Source organism: Sebastes umbrosus, chromosome 1, assembly GCF_015220745.1.
Source record: "Sebastes umbrosus isolate fSebUmb1 chromosome 1, fSebUmb1.pri, whole genome shotgun sequence".
In the NCBI taxonomy this organism is placed as follows: domain Eukaryota; kingdom Metazoa; phylum Chordata; class Actinopteri; order Perciformes; family Sebastidae; genus Sebastes; species Sebastes umbrosus.
Window position 1 is genome coordinate 10,630,031 of NC_051269.1, and position 24,133 is coordinate 10,654,163.

General features: G+C 38.8%; 2 protein-coding genes across 6 annotated transcripts; one reads left to right on the forward strand and one right to left on the reverse strand.

The window, feature by feature from the left end:
• On the reverse strand, nt 1–17,687 carry mst1 (macrophage stimulating 1). Its single transcript, XM_037767989.1, has 18 exons — nt 17,186–17,687; nt 15,690–15,834; nt 12,405–12,520; nt 12,202–12,316; nt 11,196–11,332; nt 10,611–10,731; nt 10,369–10,487; nt 7,399–7,573; nt 6,246–6,376; nt 5,532–5,634; nt 4,489–4,625; nt 4,323–4,355; nt 4,097–4,211; nt 3,938–4,015; nt 2,833–2,979; nt 2,550–2,656; nt 2,109–2,248; nt 1–864 (listed from the first exon to the last, which is right to left on the reverse strand). The coding sequence occupies exons 1-18, from the start codon at nt 17,232–17,234 to the stop codon at nt 703–705; spliced, it is 2,130 nt and encodes a 709-aa protein (XP_037623917.1). The 5' UTR covers nt 17,235–17,687; the 3' UTR covers nt 1–702.
• Nucleotides 17,677–23,906, forward strand: abhd14b (abhydrolase domain containing 14B). Of its 5 annotated transcripts, none has more exons than XM_037768055.1 (4): nt 17,677–17,809; nt 20,579–20,797; nt 21,844–22,085; nt 23,470–23,649. In XM_037768055.1, exons 2-4 carry the CDS (start codon nt 20,584–20,586, stop codon nt 23,647–23,649), a joined length of 636 nt encoding a protein of 211 aa, XP_037623983.1. In that variant the 5' UTR covers nt 17,677–17,809; nt 20,579–20,583. The 5 variants fall into 5 exon arrangements, with proteins under 5 accessions (XP_037623983.1, XP_037623993.1, XP_037624009.1 ...); XM_037768065.1 differs by having other exon boundaries at nt 17,708–17,837; XM_037768081.1 differs by having other exon boundaries at nt 17,715–17,813.
• The last annotated feature ends 227 nt before the right edge of the window (nt 23,907–24,133 follow it).

The following is a 24,133-nucleotide window of genomic DNA, read 5'->3' on the forward strand; positions in this document are numbered from 1 at the left end:
TTGTAAACACAAGCTCAGGAGTTTTATTTGAACGCACCAATAGGAAGGGGAGTTGACTGAGAGTTCTTATTTCACAGTTTGTGTGTTGGTAGGCACTTTGGATACCCAAAAGTATGTGTATGACCACTGAAAGGTGAGTTTTTCCATAAAATGTCCCCTTTAATTAACACTTAGAAATGTCTTATTGTCTATATCTGAAGAAATGTGTATATCTTCTTACAACTACATTATAGTTTGAATGTTTGTTTAATGGCTTATAAACGCTAAACAGGGACTTCATGAAAAGTGTCGCTCAAAAATGTGTAGAATTTTACTTTAAATTTGAATTGTACTTTTAAAAACTACATTTTTATTGTATCTCAGCGTATGTGATTATGTTTTGGGAATACAAATGTTTTCTGCTTATTCTTTAAATGCGCTCACTGATTCACTTAAAGTTAGTTACTCTGGCTTCACTAAATATAGATGCACATAGGAATTCATTTTAAACAGATATACTGTAACGAATTACATTATTGTGCTGTCTTTGCATTTTCTCCATGAATGAATGATTTTTTTTTTATGGTGTAGTGATGTTATAACTATTATTAATATATTTTTTTTTATGTAAAAGTGACATTTGAGACGGAGATGTGTACGTGGTTAAGTGGATGACTGGTTGAGCAGATTTGATCTCAGTTCCTGTCGGATGACAGTCTGTGTCTAAGCCATCTCCATGACCTTCTTGATCCAGTCCACGTAGACGGAGACACGGATGAAGATGTTGGGCTGCCCCGGGTGTCCGCAGCGCCTCATGGGGATGATCACACCCTCGAGTACCCAGCAGTCCCTGTTCTGACACGCTAGAGGGCCGCCGTAGTCTCTCTGCAGACACACAGGAACGACACTCTGGAGTTATTATTTGTCTCTGTTATGACTGGCTGTCACTGCTGAGGATGGTAACATATTGCAGTCACATCTCGTCCAGTCCACCACCTCCATTATCCAAATGGTGAGTGTGTTTGATTTATATGAACATATAAATAGCTGCATGTTCTTTACTTCAAGTGATTTTCATCATCAAAAGATGAAGATCATCAGTATTTCATTTTGGACCCGCCAAAATTTTGAAAATGATTAATTAAAGAACTTTAAAAGGAATAGTTTTGTTTTCTTGCTGAGAGATAGATGAGAAGACTGATACCACTGAAGCTACAAGGAATGGTATCGATCTCATCTAACTCTAAACTAGAAAGCAAATGAGGGTATTTCCCTTTCCTTTCAATGCCACTCTGCGGTAAATGTCAAAGAAAATGGTCAGTTTTGGGGTGTCATGGTGACTTAGTTGTTATACCATATTAACCACAATGCACTTCTACTGTAATATGTCCAATAAAAGGCGCAATGCAAAAGTAAAACTAAAGCTAAAAAAAAAAAACAGTGAATGAAGAATCTGTGGCCCCTTTCACACAGAGATTACACAAGACTGAAACAGCGTCGGCGTCTGGTGTGCGTGTGGTCTCGCCGTTCCGGCTTTCCCTTTCACACATACATCGACTCGGCTCTGTGAACAACTCTGTCTCGCCATTCCACCTCTGTACCTTTCATACAGAACAGCGAGGAGGGATAATGGCGCAACATTCCCGCCTTGAACAGGTTGTGTGAAAGGGGCTTCTGCTCCTACTTAAAATGGACAATAAAGCTTTAAAGGTACAGTGTGTAGTATTTGGCGGCATCTAGTGGTGTGGTTGCAGATTGCAACTAACTGAGTATACCCCTCCACTCACTCCTCCCTTTCCAAGACTGCGGTAACGTGAGCCACCGAGAGAACTACGGTGGCCTTCAGGTAACGTAAAATGTGATATGCTCTCTCTAGAGCCAGTGTTTGGTTTGTCCGTTCTGGGCTAATGTAGAAATATGGCGGACTCCATGAAGAGAACCCGCTACCTATTCAGATATAAAGTGCTCATTCTAAGCTAACGAAAACACAATAATTCTAAGTTTCAGGTGATTATACAATAATGAAAGCATAGTTATGAATCTTATATTCCATTTCCATTGCTAATAGATCCACCGTAATGTTACACACTGTTCCTTTAATGCTGTGCACAGTTTTCATGGACACCTACCTCACAGGCACCCACGCCACCCTGGAAAGAGTTGGTGCACATCTCATTCTCACGGACTCGACCTCGGAAGTATTTGTTGCATTCCTTGTTACTGAGAACTGATATGTGGGCCACGTTGAGGACAGTCTCATCTCCGGTCCCTTGAACAACAGCGATAAGGAGGAATGAGTTAGCAGCCAATGTGTGCAGAGAGAGATGGAGAAAAAGAAAAAAAGAAGGTGGACAGATGTTGAATGGTTCTGGAAATAGCAACGCCATCTGTTGCTCAACGGTCTGAATAGCTCTCTCATTTAGATGCAACATTACTTCAAGGGCAGAAACAAGATGCTTGTTCTAAGGAAGTCATTTATTATCAATTACTGCAACTGAAGCATATTGTAGTTGCATGAAGCGCAGCATGTAGCTAATTCAGTGTCGTCACTTCCAAAGGATTATACTTGCCTCTCGTCTCACCCCATCCTGCGATCTCACAGGACGTCCCCTCAGCCACAATGTAGCGCTCAGGAGGGAGGCAGATCTGAGAGATACGCTCATTAAACTGGGCCGGGCTGCAGAGAGAAGAGAGAGGCAGAGGGATATTATTGGTATATCTGACTGTGTGTGTGTGTGTGTGTGTGTGTGTGTGTGTGCGTGTGCGTGTGCGTGTGCGTGTGTGTGTGTGTGTGTGTGTGTGTGTGTGTGCGTGTGTGTATGTGTGTGCTAGGGGCACTTGTACAGTACACACTATTCCAGTTGTAGCATGACCAGCTGAGACTCTGAGGGTCCACAGACGATCTTGGTGAGAGGGATGGTTTGCACATCAGGCTCTCCATCTTGTGGATCACGATACAGTGTTCCCATCCTGGCCGAGTACCCCGGCAGGTCCACGTAGCTGTGCACACATGCGGACAAGCAAAGTACAATTATTTTTATTTCATGTCCTATCCCATCAAGATCCATAAAGGACGAGGCAAGAGACATTTTTAAACAAGACAGGAAAAAAGTTTCTGCCAAGAAATCCCTGGTAATTTAGTCCTGGGACTACTTTTGGTAACACTTCATTTTACAGGTTCATGGTAATTAGGTGATAATTAGCAAGTAACCTATATGAAATTTCTTTGGAATTACTGCCAAATTACCCCAATATTTACCTCGAAATTTATTGAAAATAAAACATAATTTAATAATGATTTAAACATGATTTAATAATTATATATATATATATATTATTAATAATGCTAAAATAGCATATAATCATTAAAATAGGGCCCTAAGGCTTGAAATGCGGCTGTGCGCTGCTTTTCATCAGAGGTGGAAAACAAAAACTAGTAAAAGACACTTCTGATCAGCACAAATCTCACCATTGTGTGACTTATTGTCTACGCAAATGTAACCTGGTAGTTAATGTAATGATTCAGGGAGTTTGCTAATTATTACCTATTTACCAGCAGACATGGAAATAAAGCATATCAATAAACTTTGTATTGTTTTCCTGGAAATCCTAACTTTACTTTTAATGTTATCAAACAAAGAGAAATGCTCTCCCCTCGTCCTGAAAGGGTCCTAAATCGATACTAGATTTGTTTTATGAATGAAGCGGTACACAGGTTGTAGCAACGGCGTTGTGTGTTTGTTTCACGAATCAACGACGGTCATCACTGCAAACCCCATCCCAAAAGTTCCTGTACTTTCAGAAAGTACCACCCTCGACCAGGGACTTTTTGGGGGGTAAAATGTCCCCATAACTTAATGTAGACCCCGGTCCCTGCGGTCGAAACGCTTTGAGCTAAATGCTAATATGTTCACGATGCTAACACCCTGCTGATAGGCTTTAAGTAAATGAGGTTTACCAGGAGGAGAAACACTGCTTGGTGCTGATCACCCATCTGGGGTTAACCAGGGATCCTCCACAGAAATGGTTTCCTTTCCTGCACACAAGAGGTCAGAGGTCACACTCAACGTAGCAGAGTGTATTTTACGTGTTCATGTCCGTCAGCTCTCAGACTCACCTGTCTCTGAGGCTCACCGTCCACGGCGAGTTCCCAGGAATCCCATTCACGATACGCAACCTTGACCTCGGGAAGCGGTCCTCTCTCTTCCCGCACTCACTGAACTCAACTTTCTCTGTGTTCACAAAAAGGTGACATATTATTGTAAAAAACAAAAACAACAAAAAACACACACAGACTTGTTGTCCACCTCTAAATGTTGCTTCATCTTCAATCAGAAACTAACCTACTGGTTCAGTCACGGTCACTTTCTCTCCAGCTGTTTGAAAACAACAAGAAACAGATGAGCGGTTAAAGTCAGAAGACAGAAGCTCTGGGTGAACTGTCACCACACAGAGTATTAAACTACTCTGAAGGATGTTGAAATGGACAAAGAAAGCAGATTTGTGTACCACACTGTTTGATGGCACAGTAGTCAAACTCAGTTTTGGGGTCGGTGGTGTAGCACCAGGGTCCGTGTTGGTCCCCATCCGGGTTACGGCAGTAGTTCTCTGTCAGGTTGGCGTCAGGATGCGTCCTTTGGTTTATTCTGGAATATCATAGTGATAAATACTATCATACTAGAGACATACCAATTGTATACATTATGTACTAATCCTGATAGAACTATTTTGTAATAACTATAAATATCAACATATTTAACTGTTATAACCACGATGCTGATAACAACTTAAAGAGACCGCTGAATGTTTTTTCCAAAGATGTATTAGTTATTTCTGTTTTGTGAATGTGTTCTTGGAGCTGTTTCACCACCATCGACAATTTTTCCAGCTGTGAGAAGCCCCCCCTTCCTACGCATTGCATTGTGGGAGAATATTGTCCTTCAAAATCACACGAAAAAAATCCAAAACATATTTTTTTCTCCAACATGATTGTGAAACTGAGGTAACGTGAGCCGCAGAGTGCAAAACCGTGGTACTGCCAGCCCCCGTCTGACTTCTGTTGCTCATAAAGTAGTGTTATTATAGTAAGGATGGCCTCCGAGCGAGGCGAACGGTGTTAACGCGTCTTTGCACGTCTTAGAAAGGGAGGAGTGAGCGGAGGGGTACTCAGTTGGTTGTAATCTGCAACCACACCTGTAGATGCCGCCAAATCCTACACACTATATCTTTAATGTGAAAATAAATGGATTGACATATCTGGCTGAAGGTTTTGGCTTTTTGGCAGGTCTTTTGGTGGTGACCACAGAGGACAAAGAGCCACGCATTGGAAGCATGCCATCTACACTTGACATACAACCACTGACCAAAATAAACGGTGCGTCAACAATACTCAACACCTGCTTAGAATTATTATGCATTTTGGATTTTGGACACAGCTATAACATAAAGGCAACAAGCAGGGCCCGTTCCATGTCACAGATGACCACACAACTGTGTACAGACAAAAAAAACAACAATCATCTGTCTTTGTAACACTTAAATGATCATCGTACCTGGTCAGGTGAGGTGTGTTGACGTTCCATTTCTGGCAGGTGATCCCCTTACGCGTTTTGCGGACAATGCCTCTGTAGTTTCTTCCATTTTCGTGGTAGCAATCTGAAGAAAAAAAAAAAGAGATTATTATTATGACAGCCACACTGATGAATCATGGCACACAGTGAAATGTTAAAAAGTTGTAAAAATTGGATACAAAGGTGAAACTCCCCATTCTCATGCAGGGCCATAGCTACTATTGAGGACAATGAGGTCATATACTAAGTATTTGGAGGGGAATTTGGGGGCTTTAGTAACACTAGGGGATTCAACACTAATAAACATTTACACTGATCATGTAAACTGATATTTTTTGACTCAATATATTACTACTCTAAGGTGCATTTTATTGCTAGGTTGAGTTACAAAATGTTGCTTTAAAAATAAAATATACAGAAGTATAACGTACATGTACAGTTCACTGAATAAATAAAATATGATGAATCCAAGTACTTCAAAAAATAGGTGCCTGGTCCAAATATTGTGGCGACTCATGACCTCAGCGTTTCTATAATCATGGTTGCTGCCCTGAATGTTCTCATGTAAATATTCATACAGTCTCAGGGCTTTTACAACATCATCTTTATCCAGTACAGTTGACAGTAAGTAAGTCAGTAAGTCAGTAACTAAATTCCTCTTTTTTTTGCTAAAATCTGAATAAAGAAGCGGTATACCTTCAGCTTCTATGTCGTCTGCACAGCGTTTGATCTGTAAGCAGAGAGCAGTCCTCATCTCGGGCACAGATGTGAAGCACCAGGGAGCCTCCGACCCATCTGGGTTACGACAGTAGTTCTCCTCCAAACCCCTGGATGAGATGTAGCACACAGTCAGGGTAGAACTGATTTGGTTTCATTCTGGCGTGAAACAACCGATACACAACACACTTTTCCACATAATCACTTACAAAACAAACAAAATAAAACCAACCATAAGCAAAGTATTATGCATGAAACTGACGCATGACACAAGATAAAAACTCTAAAAGTAAAATATAACTAATTTCCCTGGTGGTCCTGGCCTGAGAACATTTATACCTGATCTGGTAAACTAACCAAATTTTATAGATTTAGATCCAAAACTACCATATAGGCCAGCTAGAAGTTTGACTGAATTTTGACTATGGCAATTGTTACACACATGCTGGTTTGTTATGCTCAAACACCAGTAAATAGTCTGGTACTTGGCCATTTAGGCGTTTATAAATAACTATAAATTTATAAATGACTTGCAAGATACTGAACCCTGTTAGCAACGTGTAATGATTTAAAATGTCCTAGTTAAATGTTTAGTTAATTCATGAGTGTACCCAAGACCACACGTACTATTTAAAATGTACAGTCATTACAACCATAATGTCTACTGTCTCATCACTATGACCTGTTACACAGACATACTTTACTGTTGTTTACTGTTTCATTTAGAGATATTACATCATAGTGAAATAACATACTATTAAAATCCAACACTTCTTGTAACTTCTTCTGAAATGAGTGATTGAAATGCTCCACATCGATCTAGGCATGATGAATGATTATACCGCATTACAGATAAACTTAATATTCATTTCACATCCTTATTGCCACTCAGAGTGAGACCCGCTTCTTAATCTGGAGCTGCTGACCATTTATCATCAACTGTCAGCAGAGAAATAAGATCGAAAGAGATTTCCCAGCAACGACATCTTGACATTAATATTCATGTGTGAAGCAAATAGAGCACTTTCAAACTAACAGGCCATGAGTGCAGATAATAACCCCAAAGTATCTTTCAAACACACTCAACTTTTCTTCCTCCATCATGCTTCATGTTGTGTGTGTATGTACTTACTTGCATTCGTATGTGTTTGGGTAGAAGGGATGCTCATGAGGCTCTTGGGTATCCCATTGCTGACAGGGGATACCTGATGTTGTCTCGTTGACTTTACCTCTGTAATCCTCCCCACGGCTGCGGAAACAGTTGGTGGTGAAGCTGGAGCGTTGGCGTTTCTCCACCCGCACCTCAGCTGGAGGGAAAGTGCAAGTTGAAGAGGAAATAGATTAGTGTTACAGGTGAACTACACACAGAGGTGAGGTTAGTGTACTATAGTCCCTCTGAGCAGGACTCCACTGGATGATCAGAGCATCTATGTTGTGTTATTGTAGTGAAATTAAAGTCAAAACAGAAAGTATTATTTTTGGTTAAACTCTTTCTTTCTATTTTCCAGTACATCCAACGTGATGACAGAATGACTGAGGCTCCTAACTGCAGCGCAGGTGTGTAACTGGATGTGTTTACAGTAAGTGAAACTATTTAAAGCCCCCTTCACTAAAATAAGATGTATCATGTGTATAGAGTTTGACACAAGGAGGCTGTTTTCAAATCCATCTGCTGACGATGGAGCATTTCTCTGCGCTCACATTAAAGTTTAAGACGCGTATACGTACAAGCAGGAATTTGTGACATCACAACTATTGAAAACCAATCATTGAAAGCTAATCATGGTTCAGTACGTAACTTATAGAAGTGTGATGTTGGAACTTGAATCCTCCAGCACATAGAGACCGAGAACTGACTTTTTAGTGAAATAGGAGACATCTCATGTCCAGCAGTGAAAGGTACGAGTGATAACTTTGGACAGCTTGATGGAGACACCAGTTACAAACTCAGACAGTTTTTCCTCACTAACCGGCAACTTGATCACTGGCGACCCAGAGATACCGCGTGATACCGGCCGGTTTTACTGTTGGCTCACAAGCCTTGTTAGAAGTGGGAACCAAACGTCAGATATCTTCCATAGTTCATTTTGGACCCGTCAAAATAAAAAAAAATTAGTAATTCACAGTCATAATAATTTTTTTAGGAAAAACCATACTTTTATTCAGCACCTTTCTAAAGGCTCTGTGGATGTATTATTTTTTAAAAACAATTTGTCTACATAAAAATGCTATCAATAAGTCCTTTAAACATTTTAAACTAACGATATTTGCATATTCATATATTCTGTATCTTTCGATAAAGGAGAATGAGTAGATTTTATTTATCAAGGTTGAATCATAATTAAAACAAATTATTATTCTAAGTAGAGTATTTCTCTGTCTCAAAAACATGTCTGGAGGGGATCTTTAATGAATCTGATTAACAATCTTCTTTTCAAAAGTCCATGATCATGTAAGTATGATTCCTATTCGCTAACATGGTTCAATCTGAAGTCAAGATAAAAGTGTATCTCATCTCAGTTTTTCGTGACATTGAGAAGATTAAGTATTTTATATATTTTTGCTTAGATTCCTTAAATGTAAAGACTTCCTTGTTTAGATCAATGATTAAGTTTTTTCCCTTTCAGCTCATTTTTAAAACCAGGATCTGAATTGACAGATTTTGTATCTGTGACTGATAAATCTGTTAAATAAATACACTGGATAAAAGAAAAAGGTTGAACTTTAACTTCTTTCTCTTCTTATATAAAAACAACAAAATAAAAATGAAGCTATATGACGTTTTGTTTTTTATGTTTTTGTTAATCTATGATGATGATGATGAGGATTGATTTTTGAGCAGTGTTTTGTTTCTTTGACTCAACGCTGCCTCCACCACAAGATGGTGCTACAGTATCTTCTAGAGGTTTGGCCCCAGTGATCTCTGTCCTCAGTGGAAATCCCAACTCTGACAGGGTCGTCTTGCACAACTTGTGTCGAAATTCTGGAGAAAACACTGATGTGATACCTGTTTGGGTTTATTTATTTATTTATTTATTTATCCTCTGAAGTTAAAAGTTCATCATTTGGGGTTTCCCTGTGATGTCATTTATTATATTAAACATAGTCACAACTTCAAAATAGTTAGAGTCAGAGGAAAAAAATAAGCCTAAAAAGTATTAATTTTGAAAGTATAATTCCATATTAAACAAACCACGTTGCAAAAGTACAAAATACCTTTAAATTTAAATTTTTTATATATATTTGAAAAATAATTGTATTACTACCACTCCCACTAATACTAATGAAAGCTAAAAACTCACATCAACGAAATGAAAACTAAAACAAGCTGCATAAAGACAAATAACATAATAAAGGAAATATTGTAATTAACCTTTAATTAACCTGAAACCCTGAGGGACAATGCAGGGCTTGAATCACTGTCAAACATGTGCAGACTTTTACTCTTAAATCAAAGAGAATCATTGGGGCAATTGTAAAATGTCACACAATTTGGGAAGTAATTTGCACAAACACCAAAAAGGTGATTTTTCTAAATTTAATTACAGCGACTTAATGAGACTCTCTAATTCCACTGAATCTCCTAACGCTGCAGGAATCAACTCAATTTAGCTCACGTCTCCTCGGTTGTGCCCGAGGAAACTAATGGCAAATGCAAAACACAAGAAACAAGCAAGAAGGTCTCTAGAAAACATTAAAGTCATATCTTATTTAGGGCTGCAGCTAACAATTAATAATCTTCCGGTTATATTATCAGTTAATTAATTCATCATTTGGTCGATAAACTCTCACAAAATAGTGAAAAATGCTTAGAACTTCCCAGAGTCCAAGGTGCAAATGTCTTGTTTTGTCCAACTACTATAGTCAGAAAGATAGATATATTCAGTGTACTATCATAGAGGACAAATAAAAGCATCAAATCTTCACATTTGAGAAGATGGAAATGTTTGAATGTTTGAATGAAGAAAAAAAAGCGATTAATCTGTTGTAATAATAGTTGTCAATTATTTTTCTTTCTATCTAATCAATGTATCCACTGATCCTTCCATCTTTAATCTTATCTTGAGTATTTTCTAATAGTGTAAAAAAGGCAACATCTTACTGCACTTGCTGATGTCACAGTTCTCTCTCTCCACCTCAGTGTCTGTGGTGTAACACCAGGGCACCGGAGAGGCGTCGGGGTTACGGCAGTAGTTGTCATCTAAACTCTTATCAGGATACCTGAAAAATACATGATTTTTTTTTTTTATGTCCACAATAGCAAAAACAAAGGACTTAAACAGTTTACATGATCAATTAATTTGTTTGACATGACAGGTAATGTAGAGATGAATACTCAAGTACTTCTCAGGCTGGTAGATGTGTTGGTGAGGGTACTGCTGGTCCCATCGCTGACACTCGTTACCACTCACAGTGTGGTCAACCTGCCCTCTGTAGTCCTCTCCATTACATGTGATACACACCTCTGCAAACAAAAACCACAAACATCACCCAGACAGAAACATTTCATTTCACACGTCCAATGATATCCAAATAATTCCCTTGAAAGGAAATGATATAATTGTAATTTCTTAGGAAGGTTCCTTTAAAAGACTATATGTAATTTGGTGCTAATTGGTGTTTAATTAGTACACTTGGTAATTACAACCTTCTTTTAGCAAAGTAACCATCTTTTAGTCGGTGCACAGCAGGTTAGCTGAACATGCAAACAATGTGAAATCTGTTTTTCTAAAATACACTACTATGAAACTATATTTACCAATTCTTTCTTTAAAAACTCAAATTAATAAATGAATTACTATATACACTTTTTTCAGAATATTGTCTCTATTTCCCCTAAAATCATGTTCCAAAAAAGCTTCTAGAAATGTTTTTCCCATCACACTTGTACGCCCTTTTCATACAGCATGGGTGATGTATGGGATGTACCGTCTTTGCACTGGGGGATGTTACAGCTTTCATAACGGCGCTCAGGGTCGGTGGTGTAGCACCACGGACCGATCCGATCCCCGTCTGGATTCCTGCAGTAGTTCAACTCCAGACCGTTAGTAGCTGTGGGAGTCCACCTGAGACGAAAACAAAGAGTGTTACATTTAGTAACAGACTGTTTCAATCCTCATGCAGTACTGTCACAATGTTAGCACAGTGTTGTTTCTTTTATGAGCTCTGTAGCCCGGCATTGGAAATGTAATATGTTAAAGTGAGAGTTGGAGCCCTTTTTTATATATACACAGTCTCCCAATTTTAGAGGACAGAAAATAATCGCAGAAATTGATATGAACTTAAAGCTATATCAATTGATTTTGTGGCCACTTGGTAGCAGAAGAAATGCACCATAAACTAAAATCACACAATTCTGACATATCAAAAACAGCTGCCACCTGCTGTTGGAAACAAGGTTGATGAGAGTCGAGTACATGGACCATAAAACCAAAAACAATGAGCTGATTGAACTGCAGAGTCAGGTGGGTTCGACCCCTTTCACATCACATGCAGTCATTTAAATCAGATGTTTATATACAAATTTAGTGGAGCTTGAAATAAAGTTGTCATATTTACTATTTTGTCAATGACAGTAAGTGTCTTCTCTGCCAGGCCTGTACTGCAACCATCTTCACTTCCTGCTTGTCTTGGCGTTTTCAGTGAAGCAAGTGAAACACACCAACAGTGGGATTGAGATTGGATTGGAAACATTGAACTGTTGGGCCATAAAACATGTCTACTTTGGCTTTTCTGTATGTTTAGGATCTATAAAATAGGAGGATTATGTATAAAAAAGGGCTACGAGTCCTTCACTGTTCACCCAGTATGGATGTCGGCACCTTCAAACTCCCTAAATATCACAGTCTGTTTAACCTCATAATCCTTCAGTCATTGATTACGCTGCATGAAAGACTGAACCCTCTAAAATGATTGACCCGAGGACGTGTCTCACCTGTGGTCGTGAGGAAACTTGGACCACCACTGTTGGCAGGTGAGCCCGCTTCTTGTGGTGAAGACTTTCCCTCGGTAATCTTCTCCTTTACCCACAATGCACTTTCTGACATAGACTACATAATAAAAAACAAACAAATCAAACAGCTGATCCAGTACTGATCCGTCACATTGATCTCTGTTACATCACACGATGAGTCTTACCTTTCTTCTCATAGAGGTCACAGTTGACGTTCCTCTTCACCTCTGCGTTGCTCCCGTCGCCCACCCAGGGCAGATGTTTACAGGAGACAACCGGACGCGTCTCGTAGTTGAACGCTCTGGTGTTGAGGGATAATTTCATTTCATGAGCTTTTGCACATTGATGGATACAAACTATGAAACTATAATGAAAGGGTTTATAAGGGTGTTTTCACATTTGGTGCCTTTCAGCCCTCTGAACGAAGTGATTAGTCAGCATTTTTTACGCATATGTGAAAACTCCAAAAGAACTCAGACGTCTCTGAAACAAACCGTACTCAGACTACCTTGGGAGGTGGTCTGAGCACGGTTCGCTTCAAGTCTGCGTTGCAGTTCGTTTAACCTGTATAATGTGAACACAAAGCGCTCCAGGTTCGCTTTAGGGATGTCACGAGAACCGATACTTCAGTACCAAGTCAATGCAAAAATTCTGAAGACGTGACGGTACTCGTTTTTCTACAGTACCGCAGGTACCGTACGTACCGTCGAGGCTCGAGACTAATGGCGTCCCGTCGTCCCGGGGACAAAAGAAATGCTGTTGGGATTTTGCCGAGAAACTTGAAAAACTACAGTTGTTTGAAGGTGGTGTTTTTACAGTTTTTACAATAAAGAGACACTGTGAATGTACATTTTATGACCACCGCTTGAGGATAGATAAATGTGCCTTTCTGTCTGTATCAGTTCTTTTCCCAAATGCTCCTTATGATTATAATAATTGATGACAAAACGAGTAACGTTGCATCCAAGTAAAAGAAACTATGTGGGTCTGAGCTCCAGAGAATCTATAGTGTGAACAGGAGGAGGACTGAGGCTCCATTAGAGCTGAAGTGGACCAGAAAGGGAAATTAGTCCTCTTTCAAATGAACTGACAATGTTAACGCAAAAAGAACTGAGTGCCTTTTCTGTTGGTCCACTTTTTGGTCCACTTTAAGAGGACTGAGTTTGGTTCATTTAAAAAGGACTATATGTGAAAACACCCTAAGTTATCAAAAATCGCTTTCTTAATGTTGAGAAATGGATCCGTGCGCATCATTAATAGGATATTATAATATAAAAGATCTCCGGGGTTGTCAGTCTGTGAACCTAAATTTTACGGAACAAAATTCTGGTTTATTACAACTCTGCTTTCATTTTCACTTTCATGTTACAGCCATTATTTCTGTCAGCAATAATAACATCAGTTGCTTCTGATCTTGATAAATGCTGGCAAGAGACACAAGTAGTCAGACCTCCCAATAAAATGGTTTGGATGAGCTGGTTAAACTGCTTGTTGATACTGACGTTATCATAACCAATAGATATAATGGTCAAAACTATGAAATTTAGACGCAGGTTGATCATATAACACAATTATCCTTTAAGCAAATTGATTGGTGTCCTTTTACAGTAGGTATCTTATTCAGTAAGGACTTTTTCCACAGACTATTCCTTCTGGAGGAAAGCCTTACCACCATTTACTAAAGTGAAGAAACTGCTGCATCATCTTATATTTTTCTTTTCGTCAACAAATGCCACGAAAAGACCAAAACCGTTCATCTCTCAATGCTTTCGGATTTCCCTACCCTATTAGAAAGTAACCTATTTGAAATTTCTTTGGATTTACTGCCAAATTACCCCAATATTTACCTTCAAATTTATCAAAAATTACTTTATTAAAAAACATTATTTAATAATTATATTCCGCTATTTCCCAATAGCTGGTAATTTATTTAATACATTTAGAGGAAAATAATACAAAGTTAATTGATATGCTTTATTTCCATGTCTGCTGATAAATAAATAATAATTAGCAAATAACTTCTTTGAAATTTCTTAAAAAACTCCCTGAATCATTACATTAGATACCAGGTTACATTTGTGTAGACAATAAGTCACACAATGGTGAGATTTGTGCCTGATCAGAAGTGTCTTCCATTAGTTTTGGTTTTCCACCTCCGATGAAGAGCAGCCGCTTCTCAAGCCTAAGGGCCCTATTTTAACCATTATATGCTATTTTAGAATATAATTATTAAATCATGTTTATAACAGTCATTTTCGATACATTTTGAGGTAAATATTGGGGTAATTTGGCAGTAATTCCAAAGAATTTAAAATAGGTTACTTGATAATTATCCCCTAATTACCATGAGATTTGCAGACCTGTAAAATGAAGTGTTACCTGAAGATATAAAAAAAAAGGAGGGTCACAAATCCAAAAGTTACCTTTAAACACAGGGAGCAAAGGCAAATGTTACTCAAGAGAAGTAAATAGTGAACTTGTTATTCTCAGCTGCTGATTAAAACACATTTGGTGCCTTAGTATTTACAGCATCAGGACGGTATGACTATTGACAGTGTGTGTGTGTGTGTGTGTGTGTGTGTTTGTGTTTGTGTGTGTGTGCGTGTGTGCATGCGTGCGTGCGCGTGTGTGTGTTTGTGTTCATGGTAATAAAGGAGTATAGTCATCCAGTGCAACAGTGTGGCTCAATAATGTGTTTTTAATATATTTCGGAGAACAATGGAGCTCTATGGTTGTTAGTATGATCAATTCATTGTTGGTTTTGGTCTTTTCACGGAACTCACTGACAATAACAAAAATATCACCAGATGTGTCCTTTAATTTACTTTAAAATGAGCCATCAGGTTTACAGGTCTAACAATATTACTGTCTTAAATTTGGGCTCACAGGGTCTTTTTATGTGAAATAAAGTCGGAAGTAACAACTTAAAGGGGAAAAAATTATACATGTTATTCCTATAGTCTAAAACAGTCCAAATATATTAGTAAACATGAACAACTCTCTCCCAAATCCAAAAACGAGTGCTAAAACTTAAATTTGTGATGTCATATAGAGTATAAAGAGTGTAACTGCTCCATAGACAATGAATGGGGAGAGATGTTATAGGCGACAATGAGAGCACCCAGGGGATGATCTGAGAATATGAGAACATTTTCTGTTTCACAACTGACAACACTACAGCAGAATAAAGCTCATTTAGGTATAAAAAAAGACAACAAACAAAACCAGTCTCCCATTCATTGTCTATGGAGCAGCTCCAGACTTTATACCCTATGACATCATAAGTTTGAGACTTACTTCTCTGGTTTCTGGCTTTGAGAGAGAGCGCAGCTCATGTTCACAGATATTGATTGAATTTTCTCAGGCCATGGAAATAACATATGGGAATTCTTAATTTAGGTTGTGTTGCCCTTTAACCCTTTTATAATTGTGGCCTTACACCCTGCTGTGTTAAAGTAGAGGGTGGATACCTGCAGTCCAGAGACTGTGAGCATTGTGTGGCGCATTCCTCCAGGTTCAGACCCGGTAACAGCGACACCAGAGCTGCGTTCCAGGGGGTGGGAACCAGCTCTCGGCCCTCTGAGCGCTGGAAGTCATTCAGTGGACTGCGGTATCCTGAACACAATAATAAAACTTGGTCTGTATGTCTGTTTAGTCCAGGTTTGCTCACTGGCACCATCGGCAACATTTGGGCACGAGCCTGCACACATATAACCTTTGGACCAAGACGCTGCTGGTTTGTGAGACCAGAGACCAGAAAAAAAGCTTTAAATAGCAACTCAGTACACATCTGGTTGCTAAAACAGACTAATACTACGACTATTACTGGTATACTTTGATGTAGTGTTAAGATGTATAACATAATAATCCTACTACTCACAAAAGAATATTAAATTGAAAATAATTGGTTGTGTTTTGGGGATTTTTTTGTAGTTTACACATTTCTATATACACAGTTACTAAACAGGCCTTCACTCTTAATCTGATGTCAACATGGACAATTGTAACATTTGCTCAAGTACTGTATTTAAGTACAAATTTTAAGGTACTTGTACTTTACTGGAGTATTTCCATTTTATGTAACTTCATACTTCTTCTCCACTTCATCTGAGAGGCAAATATTGTGCTTTTATTTTTACTCCACTACATTTGTCTTACATATTTAGTTTCTAGTTACTTTACAGTGTAAACAAAAAATTTTTTTTTTTGATAAACTGAAGAATGAAGTGTTCCTTTACTGGTTTAGAAAACCCCCCTACTTCTTGAGCTAAATAAACAATTTAAAAACATTCATGGATCGGCTGGAAAATGCATCACCACAAAGCTGAAAATAAGCTGTTTTTCTCAGGAAAAGTTGACTTTTTTAGAGATATGTGGTTCTCACAGGACAGCGACGCTACAAACATAAGATGATCTTATAGAATATGATTCATTGCTGTAGATTAAACTACCCAACAATATCTAAAGGAGTTCAAATTAGCACAACCTAAAACATCTACAGCAGAAAAATGCAACATACACATTAAATCCAGCAGTAATATTAATCCAAAAGCATCATATATAAAACAGTAACGCACAATGATGCTACTTTAAATACATTGTGCTGATAATAGTTATCAGGACAGTATAATACAATGCAGGGCTTTTATTTAAGAATGTTTTCAAAGTATGATGTGATACTTTTACTTAAGTAAAGGATCTGAATACTTCCTCCACCACTGGCATCCATGCAAATGTATTATACATAATAATCATAGTACTCTCAAACCTATTCAACTAATAATAAGTGACTACTTTTGTTGTTTACACATTTCTTTATATAACACACAGACAGAGACAGCTACTGAACAAGCCTTTACTCTTACTCTGATGTCAAAATACAAAATAAAATTCAGACTCATAATAACACAGACAATTAAATAACTGTGAGTGATTTATAATGGAAGACAATGAGGATCATAATTACCAGTGGTCAGTCCGACTGTCAGGAGAATAAAGGGCAGCAGCAGTTTCATTGTTTTGTGGTCTGTGGATGATAAAGATTAAAGTTTTATAACACTGGAATAGTCAGATCTCTGCTCTGAAGTCCTTTTTGGAGATTAAGAGAGAGAAAAAATCCCCTAAAAAACGTCAGTAGGATGTTAGAAATCCACGCAGAAAACACACACACAGTGCTGATTTGAGCACATGTAGCCACCCACACTGAACACTGAGCCCTTTACTCAAACAGAGGCCCTAATCCCACAAAACACAGCAGATCAATACTGAGTATTAATCATTAATGAACACATCAGTCCTGGTTCATGCACTTTCAAATATGCACTCTGACAGCAAAATATACCTGATGATTAAACCAAATACTCTATTTAAAAAAAAAAAAAAAAACTACACATGCTGTCAGAATAAAAGTAATTCTCTTCACAAACGCTAGACGTCAGTAGAATAATCTCTAGAGGAGTTCTGTTCAACTTGTTTTTCCGGTAAATGAAGTGAGACTGCAGCTGGTTTCAACACTAAACTGTTGCTGCTTTATTTTGCAGGTTAGTCACCACTACTGGAGGCTGTCTGGCTGTCTGTCTGTCTGACTGTCTGACTGTCTGTCTGACTGTCTGTCTGTCTGTCTGTCTGACTGTCTGACTGTCTGTCTCAGGTAAGAAGACGTCGTGTTTGTGATGAAGTGCTGCTGAGCTCGATATTACAGATGAAATGATCTCATCTGGACTTTGATCAGCCTGTTTTAACCTGCCAGCTGTCCACTAACTCTGCTTTTACTCATTTAACACTGAACTAGACAAGACATGTCTGCGTTAACTGCAGTGACAACAACAACAACAACATACAAGTCCAGTTTATTTAGACATGTAATCGCGTAATGTGGACATATTAGTGCCAAACGGTGCAGTCAGTCTGATGCAATAAATGTCTTTGTGGAGCAACTTGCAATGTTTAACTTGTTGAAACTGTGCCAGAGAGGTTGTTGTTGGCAAACTGAAATAAACTTGTCTGTTGAGTTACTAAACAGGCCTTTACTCTTCATCTGATGTCAAAATACATAATAAAACCAAAAAAGTTAGACTCCTCATAACAACACAGACAATTATTATAGGCATTTACAGTGAAATGTAACATTTGCTCAACTGTACTCAGGTAAAAATTTGATGTTTAATTGTTTATTGTTTATTTATTTTGCACAATTTAAAACTACACAACATAACAAAAAAGAAAAGAATAATATACAGTGCAGGAAGAGGCAGAAAACCCACTGGGCTTATCTGAATCCTGATTTCAAAATACATAATAAAACCAAAAAAGTTAGACTCCTCATAACAACACAGACAATTATTATTATAGGTATTAATAATAGAGTTACAAGTTTATTATTTTTCACAAAAAATCCTAACTGGATATTTAAAGCAGTTTTTCCTGCCTTTGATTTATTAACAGATTTTATTTGTTATTTTAAAATGTCATATAATTTGTACCTTTTTAGAATGTGTTTTTTTATACACTTTAATTATTTGAAAATATAAATTTTTCATTGAATTAGTGAGTTACAGGCATAATGCTAACAGGTTGTTAATCACTCTGGGAGTTTAAACCTTTGTATATTTTATGGAAGTGATTGCCCAAGCCTTCTATTGTTTTATTTTTTTAAAAAAATTGTGAAAATTGAGCCAAAAAAATCACTGGTAAATTCTAAATATGTTATTTAAGGCTGTAAACTAACAAGTATCTTCATTATTGATGAATGTTGGACTGTTAATGTGAAATGTAACGTTTAATGCTGAACTGTACTCAGGTAAACAATTTTAGGTACTTGTATTTTACTGGAGTATTTCCATTTTATGTAACTTTATACTTCTTCTCCACTTCATCTGAGAGGCAAATATTGTGCTTTTATTTTTACTTCACTACATTTGTCTTACAGATTTAGTTTCTAGTTACTTTACAGTGTAAACAAAAACTCTGAAGAATGAAGTGTTCCTTTACTGGTCCCTAAATCCCCTTAAATCCCCTTACTTCTTAAGCTAAATAAACAATATAAAAACCCTTTAGATCAGCTGGAAAATGCATCACCACAAAGCTGGAAAAAAGTCAACTTAGATATGTGGTTCTAACAGGACAGCGACGCTACAAACATAAGATGATCTTATAGAATATGATGCATTGCTGTAGATTAAACTACCCAACAATATATAAAGGAGTTAAAATTATCACAACCTAAAACATCTAAAGCAAAAATAGTAAGTACAAAAAGTAAAATGAATAGTAACGCACAATGACACTTGAAGATACTTTTGGTTTTGATACTGTAAATACATTCTGCTGATAATAGTTATCAGGACAGTATAATACAATGCAGGGCTTTTACTTAATAGTGTTTTCAAAGTATGATAGTGATAGTGATAGTTTTACTTTAGTAAAGGATCTGAATACTTCCTCCACCACTGACATTCATGCAAATGTATTATATAATAATCATAGTACTCTCAAAAATATTCTGTTTTTTTCTTCTCTAAACTGAAGAACAAAGTGTTCCTTTACGGGTTGAAATAAACTTGTCTGGTGAGTTGATGTCAGCAGCTCGTACCTGATTCTTCTGTAGAAAAGCCTTGGTTGTATATAGAGGCCTATACTGTGTTGTAGCTTGTTGTAAAGTACAGTCTTGAGGTCTTGTGTTTTTTCAATTTATGCTACTTTATGCTTCTGCTACACTACATTTCAGAGGGATGTACTTTTTCACACATTCAACAGGGTAACACTTCAAGTACCCTATATAACAAACATTTAAAATCCACCAAAATGTAGTCGTACGCAGCTATAAGGACATATAGGTGTCTATTAATCCAGTGGTTCCCAAACTTTTCACGTCAAGGACCCCTAAATTGACACAAAGTAGACCATGGACTGGGGGTCTGTTTGATGAAAATAATGGACAAAAAGCCTGTCCGGTGGCATCAAACACAATCTGTTTAGCTTCGAGAGTTTTACTTATTTTTGTTTTCTCAAATTAGTTTTCAAATGTACTAATTAACAATCTGGCCCCAGAGCCTCTTTCCAGATATATCACTGTACATGTAAAAGCCCAACTAGGGACAAGAGTTGAAAACTAGCATAGCTATAAACTCTCTGTGCAGCACATCAGTTTCATGCCCTGTATTGGAACTATGTTAAATTGCATCGTCCCTATCAAATAAAAATATATAGAACAACAAAAAAATCCAATCAAACTTTTACTTTTGATGTTTTTTAGTATGTTTTGATGCTAATACTTGTACTTTAACTTTACCGCACCACAGTAATAGTGTGTAACAAGAAATGTGTGAAGTTATACGATTGTTTTGTGCTCTTTTTCTGTTCAGGATGTCAGCCGTTAAGATGACCGAGGGGAGTGTGCAGGTGGAGAGCTGCAAAGCGCCGCTGTTCTACAGACAGAGTGAACCTGCCGCGGGGGAAGTAAGGATGTCAGTTTTACTCCTTCACGGCATGCGTTTCTCATCAGAAAACTGGCTCAACATCGGCACTCTGGAGACTCTGGCCAAAGCAGGATGCCGTGCGGTCGCCATCGACCTGCCAGGTGAGTCTGATGGCCCTAAAAGCCATCCGATGTGAAGGGCTATTTATGATGCAAATTGGGGCAATCAGCCATAAAGGGACTGTTTGTAACTTTCAGAAATGCTTGTTAACAGCGACACATGTGGCCGTTAAGTCAAACGAAAGTCAGCGTCGGGCTCGCGCTTGCTCGCTCTACATAGACATGAACGAGCATCGCTCAAAACAGTGAGGCGACACACGTCAGCTAAAACCACAATATCACTCTATATTTCAGCTGCTTGGCAGTAATGTTAGCTGACCAGATGGAGGTCTCTCCATGAATCACTGCTGATCCTAGTGTTGGATTTTCCTGCTTCAGCAAAAGCGGGTCAGTGCCGGGGGTGAAGCAGGAAGAGAAACGTTATCGCCTCCCGACTGCGCCCGCAGGGAGACACCGGCACCCGGTCGGAGACGATAACGTTTCTCTCTGCGGAGCCCCGTCACTTCACAAGACACGGGAAAACTCTGTTGGTCTGGAAGAGCTGCAGAAGTTATTTTTGCACAAACGTCCACTGTACATTCACTAGATATTTTCAGAGCTAAACTAACTCTTCTGCAGTGTGGAGTGAGCGCGCGTTCACGTCTAGAGGTGGAGCAAGACAGCGAGAACGCGCGCGGTGTGTGAGTTAAGGCAGGCAGGCAGAGGAGCAGTGACTCCGGCCACATGCGAGCGTGCATATGCGAGCGCGCATGGGATCCCGACCCGGTACATTTATACGCTTAAAAAGTTACAAACAGTCCCTTTAACTGATTCCATGAGCTGTGTGTTACAGTCACTGGTGCAGCACCGACTGCTGACGGTGTTGGTAAGCGAGCCAAATCAGCAGCTTAACCACAATAAATAACTGTTGTTTTTACAACACCGGCATGCACCTGTTCCCTGCCTCATGCAGTGTCTTTGCCTCATGTCTCTCCACGTCTCACAGTTTGAAAACCTCTGATCTAAAGGTTCCAATAAATGTGAAACCTTGCTGCCCTCGTCTTCTTCTTCATTAGTCTGCCGTCCCCCCTCTCTCTCTCTGTCCACAGGACTCGGCAGGTCTAAATCAGCCGAGGCCCCGGCAGCGGTTGGAGAACCGGCCCCTGCAGGTTTCCTGAAAGAGGTGTGCGAGCAGCTGAGCCTGAGCCCGGTGGTGGTGATCAGCCCATCCCTCAGCGGGATGTACTCCCTCCCTTTCCTCCTCCAGCACCAGGCTCTGATACGAGCCTACATCCCCGTAGCTCCCATCTGCACCGAGAAGTTCACAGCAGAGCAGTACCAGAGTGTAAAGGTACAGTCTGTGTGTGAGGTTATACTTTATATTCCTTTGTAGTTTTTCCTTTCCTGCAAAACTGTTTTTTACCGTGTATTTGCTCTTCATTTCCTCTTTAAAGGAAAACTCGATCAACCGTGAATGTCAAGTCTATTTTCCAGCACAACCTTCTCTCCCTTTTACATGCCACCATGAGAGGAGCAGATATCATGTGACTTTCACAGCGGCTTTCATCCAGCTCCTGACAATTTGAAAAACATTTCCTAGATGGCAATTCAAGTGAAGGTGCATTATCCATGAAGGTTTGTTACTGAAAAGTAGTTCCCCTCCAAAAAACAAGCAAACATGTCTGAGTAAATGAGAGCATCGTGGCTGCTTCATGTTCAGTGATTTGGGGAAAAGCAAAGCAAAAAAAGCAGCGACATGATATGAAAGTGAGATGTTGATTTAAAAATAACTAAATACATACAGTACTGTAAATAAAATGGATTAAAAGCAGGTAACTTGACTACTTGAACTTTTATGGTGCCTTCAAATGGGGTCGTGTTTACCGTGTTCACGAGAAGAGTCCATATGAACGCCTCACTCTTGTGGTATTCACGACCTCGTAAGAGAAAAGTTTCTGAAAGCTCAGAGTTTACAGCTTGTTACGTGTTTGTTGGCGTTGTCAGAAATGGCGGAGGCCATGGAAGTTAATTTATTGGTGCATAATAAGTGAATATATTCTTCATAATTTTGTAATATGTCTGAGGAAAATGTTGATATTCACAACAGCCTCATCTTTTTACCTGGGTCATTATGCCTTTGCATTTACTGCATTATGTTTCCCACCCTCTAGCTTGCTAAATTGTTAGCCTCTGTGGCTTCCAGATGTCAACGGTAATGTTAATATTGACGTTTCTTAGCAGCGGTGTTCTTCATGACTTAACCACTTGAATACCAAGCATATCGTGTACACGACTTCCAATGTTGTAAATACGAGCTCACGAGTTTCATTTGAAGGCACCATTACTTTGTAATGGAGTATATTTATATTGGTGTATTGTGACTTTGATTTAAGTAAAGGATCTGAATACTTTGTCTGCAGCTGAAACAAAAACTAATATTAAAGTCTGCCTGACTTGTCTGTTCTTACTCTTTTAGTTACTTTCATTATAAGTCACACCTAATAAAAATAAAAAAAACTTGCCTCTTATCTTTTTATAAGACCTGTTTGGATTTTTTTTTAACTCGGGGTAAAATAGAGGACATCCACAAAATCCCTTTAGTTCTGGGTTTGAATTTAAAAACAAACCAAAACAAACAGGTTTTATAAAAAGGAGAGAAAGGACTCTGGAAATGATTCATCAGAAAAATTTCTTTACCATCATGTGTGTGTTTTTGTGCCCTGTCTCTCCTCCAGGTCCCGTCGATGATCATTTATGGTGACCAGGACATTCCGCTCGGAGAACTGTCACTGAGCAACCTGAGAAATCTGGCCAACCACAGCGTGGTGGTGATGAAAGGAGCGGGTCACCCTTGTTATCTGGACGACCCGGACACTTGGCACAAAGCTCTCACTGACTTCCTTAATACGCTGTGAAGCTCCTCTCTGTGTATCAGTGGGGAGATTATCAACAATCATACATAAATGACTCAGAGGTGCCACACAAAGAAATACAGTAATTCATTCTTGAGAAATTTATGCCACAAAACGCCTTCCTGCACGACCTGATTTTTACTTTTTAAAGGGACTGTTTGTATGAATTAGAAATGCTTGTTAACAGCGACACCTGTGGCCGTTAAGTCAACGAAAGTCAGCGTCGGGCTCGCGATTGTGCTCGCTCTAAATAGACATGAACGAGCATCGCTCAACACAGTGAAGCAACACACGTCAGCTAAAACCACAATATTACTCTATATTTCAGCTGCTTGGCAGTAATGTTAGCTGACCAGACGAAGGTCTCTCCATGAATAACTGCTGATCCTAGTGTTGGCTTTTCCTGCCTCAGCCTCCCGACCGCAGCCGGAGGAAACGGGATACACCGGAGTTTTGGTTGGAGACGATAACGTTTCTCTCTGCGGAG

Coding starts and splice junctions, on each gene's coding strand:
- mst1 (XM_037767989.1), bottom strand. CDS start 17,234: ATGAAACTGCTGCTGCCCTTTATTCTCCTGACAGTCGGACTGACCACT. Junction 12,317..12,404: donor TGACCTCTATGAGAAGAAAG/GTAAGACTCATC, acceptor TTTATTATGTAG/TCTATGTCAGAAAGTGCATT. Junction 10,488..10,610: donor CACATCTACCAGCCTGAGAA/GTACTTGAGTAT, acceptor TGTATTTTTCAG/GTATCCTGATAAGAGTTTAG.
- abhd14b (XM_037768055.1), top strand. CDS start 20,584: ATGTCAGCCGTTAAGATGACCGAGGGGAGTGTGCAGGTGGAGAGCTGC. Junction 20,798..21,843: donor GGTCGCCATCGACCTGCCAG/GTGAGTCTGATG, acceptor CTCTGTCCACAG/GACTCGGCAGGTCTAAATCA. Junction 22,086..23,469: donor AGCAGTACCAGAGTGTAAAG/GTACAGTCTGTG, acceptor TCTCTCCTCCAG/GTCCCGTCGATGATCATTTA.